The 10,254-nt window shown below is 38.7% G+C and overlaps 1 protein-coding gene across 1 annotated transcript in view; it reads right to left on the reverse strand.

Moving 5' to 3' along the window:
* The window catches only part of rnf13 (ring finger protein 13), a 53,005-nt gene extending 46,463 nt beyond the window's left edge, over positions 1-6,542 (reverse strand). The window contains exons 1-3 of the mRNA XM_036141090.1: positions 6,320-6,542; positions 3,818-4,057; positions 3,590-3,670 (exon numbers count right to left, since the gene is read on the reverse strand). Of these exons, the coding sequence (XP_035996983.1) occupies positions 3,590-3,670; positions 3,818-3,931 (195 nt within the window). The 5' untranslated portion in view covers positions 3,932-4,057; positions 6,320-6,542. The remainder of the gene's footprint in view (positions 1-3,589; positions 3,671-3,817; positions 4,058-6,319) is intronic.
* Between the last annotated feature and the right edge of the window lie 3,712 nt (positions 6,543-10,254).

Raw genomic sequence — 10,254 nt, forward strand, 5'->3', positions numbered from 1 at the left:
AGGAAGCTGGTTAGGGTTGATAGGAAGAAAGACGCAGCTAAACACAATTCAATCTGGGAAGGAAACCTTCTGGAGGCTGCAGATTTGACAACGGTGCTAAGGTTCACCTTCTGGAAAGACAATGACCCTAAACATGCAGCCAGATGTACAGTAACCTGACCAAAGGCAAGGCGTATTTATGTGTTAGAAAGGCCTAGTCAGAGTTCAGACCTTAATGAAATGCTGGTGTGGAAATTCTTCAATTTGATTCATGGGATACATCTAGAGCTTGGAGGATGGAAGCTCTCAAGGATTTGGGCACCCTGATATATGCAAACCACAATCATCATTTCTAGAAAAAAAAATAAAAACCTTTCTTTCACATCATAATTTTTCACTAATTTGCTCTGTTACATAAAATGTGTAAAATTTAAGGTAAAACCCATCTTATATTTTTTCCGATTTGTTGATCTGTCATGAAAATACACTGTGCTTGAAAACCCTTCAGATCATATTGTAACATACAAACACAATTTAAGCCAAGTATTTAAAAATCCTGCCTCAGTTCCCTTTTTTTTTTGCATAATGATGAAAATACCTCCCCCCCTCCCCAGTCCTAACCTGTGGTGATGTGGTTGATTACTAGGCAACATTTGTCAACTAAACGTTACTCAGTGCAGCTTTAAAAAACCACAGACTGTGACTAACCAGACAGAGACAAATATAGGCAATGGAGTAATTTCGGAAGCACTTAAACACCTGGGCAGCAAGTATGCATGGCACTACTGCTTTCTGTCCCCTCTGAACAGCAAAATGAGACCAGAGGTCATGAAAGTAGATTAATAAAGCACAGAGATTAGATGTAAATTAAAAGCAAAATGGAAGACAGAGAGATTAATCCTGTTCTTGCAGGGCCATACCAACATTCTGGCACACATAAACAAAGTGCATTGACTATGATAATCCCTTTTTTTTCCTCTGGATTCATGCGAGGAAGCATGTAAACTCCTAACTGATTAAAGAAAAAAAAATCTCAATGTGCATTCCTGCCTTGAAAAAAAAAAAAAACCCGGCAACTGGATGGTTTATGTCATCCACTTTAGATACGTGTGTTGTCTCATTTAGGCGTTCTTCAGATGGACTTTTTATATTTCAAACAAAAAAAAAATGGCACAGAGAACATTTTATGGAGTGAAAGTTGTTACTGAGGGAAATTTAGATATTGTTGATACCTCTTAGGTGTTTAGAATTAAGTCAGAGGAATAAAAAAGATGTGAGAATCTATTTAAAATTAAATTTTATTTCCTACAAGATCTCGCGAGATGTTCATTCAGGCTGCAACAAAGCAAGAGAGAGCAAGACTTCCAGCAAGTAACATGAAGGCTGAATGTTGTGCAGCAAAGGGGCTTCGTTTTATTATTTTAAAGATTCTACCCGCTTCTTGAAACACGCTGAATTTGGAAATGTTGGCAGCCTTTTTTAACTCTTTGTTAGGGTTAGGATCTATATTATGTAGGGGATAGACCCGGAGACTGCATGTTTTTGCTTTTATGCTAGCTGTGCTAACCAACCAATCCGTAATATAAGAGGCGAAACAAAATTAACAACATAATCACTATGTCCTACCTTTACAATCTCAATAAAACTGTTTTACAACAACTACTCTCTCCCATAGGTAGTATGGCCTAGGGCTGAACGATATTTCAAAAACAATATAAATTGATCGATAGACGTGTATCGATGATAGAACAAAAAGGGTAAATAAAAAGTTCAATAGAACAGTTTTCTTTCCTTTTGTATTCTAGCCATGTATGTTAATACTACAGTCATTACATCCTTCCAACCAATCACAACGCAGACCCAGGAACCAAGCCCCGCCCCCTTCATGGAGTTCAGAGAGCACGCTTTCTTTTTCGTTTCTTTTTTTTAATTTGTAGTTTTGGCCAAAAGTTGGTTGAATAAAGGGATGAGTTTGAATTCAGTGTTTGTATGTTCTGTATCTAATAGGTTGCAAAGCAAAAGCATAAAATGACCAGGGCTGCACTTGATTATATGTTTTGAATTTGTTGATAATTATCGATATCGATCAATATGATTTCTATTTTATCGATATGCTTTTTTTTTCATATATCAGCCAGCACTAGCATGGCCTCACATGTAAACCTATTTTTCATATTTTTTTATGTTGCCCTTATTTTATACTGTCGTTCTAAAAATGAAATTGGATCAGGCAATTCAAAGCTTGCCATGAAATTCTTATAAGTGCATCTGTAATCATATTCATCCATCTGATCATAAACATATTACCACTTAACAGGGGAAGGATCCACTATATCTGTACAAATGTACAAAAATCCAACAACACGTGACTTTTAAATCTAAAATTATACCTTGGTGTCACTGCTAAAATGATTGCTCTCACTCACAACGGTGTAATCATGATAAACATTGCACACGCTAATGCGACTAGGTGTTACAAACTATGATTGTCCCACACGTACCGGTCCAAACAGGAACAAACCCAAAACAGGGCATTACATGTGGCTCTATCATCTTGTCTATATGAGTGAAAAGCCGTTTTGTGCAGCATCAACAAGCCCTTGCCTGTGACAAACACAACAATGGCCGGTTTAGACGGCAGACATGAATCATCCCCTCTGTTTGGGAGCTTTGTGGATCAACTTCTGTGAGGGCTGCTAATTACGGCACACAGAGAGGCCTCAACAACAACGCATTGAAATGAAATAGTTTTAACTCTATGAAATATCTGGATATTTTTACACTTTTTCCAAATGGCACTATGGAAATATTTATGAATTTCACATAATAGAGATGTACATACCCACCTTTAACTGTATTAAAGTACCTCTATGTGCGTTTAAACTTGGTCAGGAAGGCCATTAGGGTAAGCATTTGCTAATACACCACAGATTCCCGCGGTTCTGACAAATTAAAAATATCTTAATCCCAAACTTGTTCAGACACAAAATCCTAGTCTTTTCCAGATGTTTTTGTAACATTAAGGACCTTGGAGGATAAATCCATAACCTTGTTAGATTTTTGTTATCTGACAACAATATGACAAGTTTCCAGTTGGTAGGCGTGACAACGGACCCTTTCACAGCTTTTCTTAAATCTGAAAAAAGTTTAGATCAGCACTATTATAAAGATCACACGTAAAATCATGACTGTGTTATCCAACATTTTTATAGTCTGTGATTTGTGACACTTATTATTCTGGGTAAAAAATTCCAAAATACAGGAATACCCATCAGATCCAGTTAAAGAACAACAGATCCAGTTTAGGAAGATTTAAAAAAAAAAAAAAAAAGCTTTGAAATGACCCTGTAGTGATTTTAAATATGTGTGCATTTATCTGTTGGTTCAGATCAATTAAAAACAGGTGTTAATTGTTTCAAAATTGTAATTTTTAACCAATTAAATCATAGTTTAAACAATAAGTCTCGCTGTATTTAGTCAGTATTTCTTGCTTTAGACTTATCCAGACTTAGAAAATGATCAAATACAATTAAACATTTTTTTTCCAGACTGCATGGGAACCCCGTAACCTAGAACGGATGAGAACAGCCTCTGGCCCTCGGACACTCACCTTCAGCCCATCGCTGGGGAGCCGGTAGCCAAACCGTGCAGGCATGTCGTCAAAGGTCTCAGTTTTGTTATCAAACGAGTACTGAAATAAAGCAGAATAAAATCAGCAGTCAGAAGCGCGGCACAGTGACCGTCCAAAGCCATGAAACACAACAAAGAGTCATTCCTTCAAATCTGACCAAAAACAATGTGAATTTGTGCGTTGTTTTTGTGTGTCGTAATGTCTCACAGCAGCGATGTCGGCCTCCACGGGCAGCAGGTTGAGGAAGGCGAAAAGCTGGACGGTGAAGATGGTGTAGATCTGCGTGGCGGAGAGCATCAGCATTCCCAGAGACAGCAGCATTTTGGCATCACGTTAAAACCCCCAGCTCCTATGCCCCTCGCTCATAAACACCCAAAACCGGAAACACGCATACACTAATGGCCACGCAGAACGCCCTGCAGCAGGGCTCCTTCACGCTCGCCGCACCTAAAAACGAAGACACAAAGCATAGCGTTTGCGTAAGTAAGGCATTGATGACATTTTTAAACCGTTGAACATCACAAACTCTACGTAAAAGGTCCGAAACGCGTAGCTGGTGCTTAATAACGTTTCTAGAAGCAGAAGATTGTGGGATCTGTTAATCAATTGAATGTGATCCAATTAATCCAGGATTTCACCTCCAAAAACATCACAATGAAAGCGAGAGACCGAATTGGCTGCCGTGCCTTCCTGTCTGTCTGTCAGGCGACCCACTTAACTGGAGCGCGGAGGTCTGAGAGCGCAGCGAGGCGCTGCTAAAGCAGTACAAACTAAAAACTATGGCGTTCCAAGAGAAGCGCTGCGTCTATTAATTTAAATGGTACATTTTCTGTAAACTTCACCTGCACACGATTTACCAGAACTGCAAGGAAAACGTGTTGCGAGCCAAGTTGTTAAAGAGCGATACCAGAGCAGAAGAAAACGCTTGGGTTAGCTCGTCACTTTAGCAACCTCCTCCGGATGAAAACATGAATATTTTAATCTGACTTTGCTGTAAGTGAGGAAAAAGCGTAACAACTCTCTTTTGGCTAGTTGGACCAGCAGTGCACAGCACCCAGGGAAAGCTGGCCATTAAAACACTCTGGTCACGCCGACTTTCTCAGACATCTCATTTAAAGAGCTTTAAACTGAACGAGTAACATGAAAAAAAATAAAGTTTTACAGTTTTGAAACTAATTGCAACTGTTGAAATCTTTTGTATATCTCAACACCATTAACCCGTGCAGCGAACCAATACCAGCTACCTAACATGCTATTACAATTCAAGTCTTTTATTACTCCAAAGTTTAACCCTATTTACTTGTTTTGAAGCGAGCTTTGAATCATGACACTCCAAGACAGACATTTGAAAACCATTGTTTAGCAGTAATGTTATGATAATCCAGTCTACAGCTGCCATTTTGGTTTCAGTCGCTAAGAAAGTAAAAATACCTAGAGTATCAGTAATTATCTTTTTTTTTTTTTTCTAAATCCCTGTTGTCAACATAGCCTTATGCTGAAGTCTCGGTCTTGAAGACAGACATGTTGGTTTTTTTTATAAGCAAACCTAAACCAACTGATCTGATATGTCAGCAGCTATTTAATTAGAATTTCCAAAGTCCATCTTCATGACTTAATTTCGGGATCTAACTGTGATGCATCATTTGAAATAGTTGAATGGCTTTCTTGTTTGTAGACAGGGTATTCTGTTGCAAAAATATAACAAACAGCTTTTTGTTCTGGGGGGGGGGGGGGGTATTACAAATAAATTAACTAACAAACATTCTTATCACTAAGTATGTATTACATTCATCAAAGATCGTTTATTATTGCATAGCACTGTCTAAAACAATACATTTATGTTTTCTTGTGATTGTGGGACACAGCTTTATCCAGAGTTCAAAGTAAAGTGGGACACTTAGATTTCTCCAGGATACAAGCTAAAAAACTAACTAACAAAATAATCCAGTAACTGTCTTCATGTCAAAACAACATACTTGATCGTGGTGACTTTTGCCATTCTTTCAGGTTATTAACTCTTGTGAAAATGTTGCCAAAATACCCAAACACATGATCACTTTTAGGAAAGTTTGACCACTTGTGTGACAATCTGTGGCGATGACGAACTTGCAGACGTTCTTGTCAGAAGATATAAAGCGTTATCACAATCTCTTGGCATTAGGGGAACTAAAAATAAAAAAAAAAACAATCAGACAGTGATTCAAGAAAGCACTATAATCATAATAGCGGTTTTTGCAGACTAATTTTCTAATGTGAAGGGCAAACTACGCAAGATCATTGTTGAATAAATAATTTTTTTTCATCACAACAAAAGCCCTATAATGGGGAAGTCAACACATCTTTCATAAGAGCAGAGGTCAGATGATGACAACACATCAAGTGACAGCGATCACATTTTCTGAAGAAACATGCTAAATGGGGAGGGGGCTGCAAATGACAAAAAACCTACACTCAGCATGCCAGAAAGAGATCTTAACTCTCGTTAAACTAAACCAATTGTTAATAACTGCACACGTAACAATATAAATGCAATTAAAACCGTGACAATAGTGCCAAGCAGGTTTAAATGTGTACATGTTTAGGACAGTGCTCGAGGGGGAGGGAGGGGAAATCAATTTAGACCCTCTTGAATTCTTGCCGCTAGCGACCAAAACAGAGCGCGTTAGCATGAGGCTAGCACGGGAAGCTAACCTCCCTCAGGATGTTTACCTCTATTTCTGCTCGTAGCTTTGCCTTCTCCGAGAAACTAGCAGCTGTCTGCGACATCACCCTCCTTTACTGCGCATCGCGTTAAGGAATAAACCCAAAAGCAACGACGACGGGTGCAATTCATTCCGTTTGGACGCGAAGGGGGGGTCGATGAGTGCGACCATAAACGTTACAGTTAAACCCCCTCCCCGCCCCGCACCGATAGCTGCTTTTCGCGTCTCGTGTGAGAGCGGCAACTTCCGCCCCCTGCGGCGATCCGTTCCTCCGCCTCTGATTGGACGAGGCTCCCGTCAATCATCACGTTCCGGAAGCGACTCCGGACAAAAACAGGTCCACGTGATAGACCCGACCGGCCAAACAACCAACCACCCGCAGCCCTTTACGGTCTCATGAGCGGAGTGTAAAATCGGTTTTGAGCTGTAGAATGGATCGTTCAAATTATGCATTTATTTTTGCTAAAAGAAGTGACTGCCTTATAGTTTTACGTGGTGTCAGAACCTAAACTACAACAATAAACGATGGAATGCTGAACAGTAGGTTTTAAATCTTGACCGCTGTATAGAAAGACGCATGTTCGAGTGTTCTCCAAACTAAATTCTGTTATCATTATTAGATTATAATGACAAAAACTAAAGGCAAACAGAAAAAAAGGACATCCTCGATGAGTGACGTACACCTCTTGAATTTTCCCTCACTTATCTGATTTGGGATGGAAAGGTAGTTACAACATAACAAGTGGAAGGGAAACAGTTATCAGCTCTGCATTTGTATTCAGCCCCTTTTACTTTGATACCCCTAAATAAAATGCTATATACTACCACTTCTTACTTTCAGAAGTCACCTAGTTAGAAGTCCAAACTGTGAAAATTTTCATCCATTTTCAAACTATGAGCGACTTTTTGTCTGTTTCATATAAGTTTCTAATAAAATCTAGCCTACACACATCTGTGTTTGTGACAAAATGTACAAAGGTTCAAGACATGAATACTTATGTCAGCGCTGTACATGTTCTCTTCTGTTCCATAGTAGGTAAGGGAAAAACAGAGTGTGTTTAGTGAAATGACAATCCAAAAAGATAAAATAATATTTCCCTCCATACAATCATAGCTTAACGAAACCACTATTGCCATATCCTTTTTTCATACAGTGCACAGCACTACAGTTACATTTAGTAGCACAGTCATGCCGCCACTAAATACAAAATGACTCAGTTGAATGTATATTATACCCTATATAAAAGCAAATGAATTGTTACTGTAAACCAATGCTCTAACTAAAACCGCTATGGAAAGGAATTTAAAAGAGGCGTGACTTATTTTTGGCATGTCAGCACAAATTTTACAATCGTTTTTGTACAAAGAGCCTGTTGTTATAAGAGTAGGCTCTCTATAGAAAGACATACTGGTACCTAAAAAGAGAACCAGATCTCGATTAAAAATAAGACTGAAAATTATATAAACAAAGCTGAGTGAAACTGCACATATTGCTCTTAGTCTTTTGCATAAGCTATCTCCATTTTTATTTTATTTTATTTTTTTCCTCATGCTCTGTAGCCTGTAAAACAAAACTCTCTCTTTGCTTTCCTTAACCACAAAAACAGAGATCACGGATTTTATGAAAGTCAAATTTTATAATCTTCTCACGAGAAGGAGAACCACATGAGAGAGTTAATTTTTCCGGCTATAACTCATAAACTTCATTTTTGTTTTTTAGATTGCACACTCATAGTGCCATGAAAAGTGATTTACTCCATCACAAATTTTTGACGTTTTTGCTTGTTTGTCACATTAAAATGTTTTAGCAAAAAAAAAAAAAGAAATAATCAATATCAGGAAAATATAATGATAGTAATTACAAATCCAGTTTTAAAACAATGATTTTATTTTCATTGCTGGTAAGGTACTGTATAAGTGTGTAAAGTTTTTCTTCATAAAGATGAGTTACTGAACTTTGTCACAAGGTTAAAAGCCAGAAAGTGTTATTGCTGCTGTAAAAACAAAAACAGGTCAAGTCTAAAGCTGATGTAAGACAATATGTAGCTCCAGTTTTTTTTTTTTTGACATCTTGTCTGTGCTAGCACACTGAGCTGAAATGCTGACATCATCACTTTATCTGTGTGTGCTACAAAAATGTTTTATGGCCTTTTCATCTCAAATCAGTGCCAATTTTTTGAAAAGAATTTGGAAGTATTCTCATCACTGTGAACAAAGGTTAAGCGCAAATTTAGCGGTCTCCTGGATCATAGCTAAGCTATTTAATGTTGTAATATAAAAATCTATAAATAATTAAGACACAAATGATAAAAAACATCAGTTACCGTAAACTCATCTCATGAAGTATTTTGCACAACTCATATCTTCGCTCACATCGGCTGTTATCCATAGGACGACACCACTCTCATCGGACGGAAGAACTCAGCCCCAGCTACCCCCATCACCCTCTGTGACTCCACCATCGACACTGTGGAGTCTTTCCGCTTCCTGGGAACTATCATCTCCCAGGACCTAAAGTGGGAGCAGAACATCAACTCCCTCACCAAGAAAGCCCAGCAGAGGATGGACTTCCTGAAGAAGGCAGCTGAAGAAATTCAATCTGCCAAGGACAATGATGGTGCAATTCTACTCCTCCATCATTGAGTCCATCCTCACCTCCTCCATCACCATCTGGTACGCTGGTGCCACCGCTAAGGACAAGGGCAGACTGCAGCGTGTCATCCGGTCTGCAGAGAAGACCTGTACGCCTCCAGGACTCTGAGCAGGGGCGGTTCTAGACAGGGGCCAACAGGGGCCCATGCCCCTGTAGAAATGGCCCCTGTACTAAAAGCATGATGTTAAATAAACTTCTCATAATTATTTGCAATGGCAAAGAAACCATAACTGATTGGTCACTTTGACCAATATTATTTTTTACCTATACAGCTTTACTCTAAAAAGAATATTAAAACTTAAGATGTTTTTGTTTAGCTTTAGCCGTATTGAGCAGGGGGGCAAAGGTTTCAACTGCTAGATCAGGGGTCTGAAACCTGCAGTTCCAGAGCCACAAATGGCTCACTTAATATTATTACACAGTTAAATATTGCCATTTTATTTTATTTTATTTATTTTTTGTTCTGTGCCCCTGTGAAAAAACACTGGCCCCACCTTGGCCCCCCTGGTGAATTTGGTCTAGAACCGCCACTGACTCTGAGGGGTAAAGGGAAGATTGTGGCTGATCCCTCGCACCCCAGTCACAGACTATTTCAGCCACCTCCCTCTGGCAGGAGGCTGCGGTCCATCAGGACCACAACCTCACGCCACAAGAACAGTTTTTTCCCATCTGCTGCCGGCCTTATCAACAAGGCCAAGAGTCGCCCGTGAAACTGGACACGGTCTCTCTCCCCCGTTCAGGACTTACAAGCTTGTGCGTTACATTAATGCACAATCTACTGAGTGTAGACTATATAGCTTCTGTATATATATCCATTTTATTTATTATATTTTTTTAATTTTATTTGATTTTTTTGTCTGCACCATCAACACCAAGTCAAATTCCTTGTAAGTGTAAACCTACTTGGCAATAAACTTGATTCTGATTCTGATTCTGATAAAGATAAAGATAATAGAAAGACCCAAGAATAATGTAAACAGAACCATATGTTCCCAACATTGTAAAGGTAATACATGTAGGACCTCCCACCCTTATATTAAGCATTCCTTCAACTGCTCACGGCTTCGTTTCTTATAGAACGCCTGCACGTACAATGAATTCAAGTATATTTGCCCTTAATTTAATTTTTTTTAACCATAAGCTCTATCTTCCCCAGGGTTATCACAAACTAAAATTAATTTCTAAAACATCAATCACCTGTATACATTAAAACGCGTGTTTATTACAGTTTGCTTTGATTAAAAACGAAAAACATAAAGTTTTAATATGAAGTTACCTATGAAGGCCAC

Source organism: Fundulus heteroclitus, chromosome 9, assembly GCF_011125445.2.
Source record: "Fundulus heteroclitus isolate FHET01 chromosome 9, MU-UCD_Fhet_4.1, whole genome shotgun sequence".
In the NCBI taxonomy this organism is placed as follows: Eukaryota; Metazoa; Chordata; class Actinopteri; order Cyprinodontiformes; family Fundulidae; genus Fundulus; species Fundulus heteroclitus.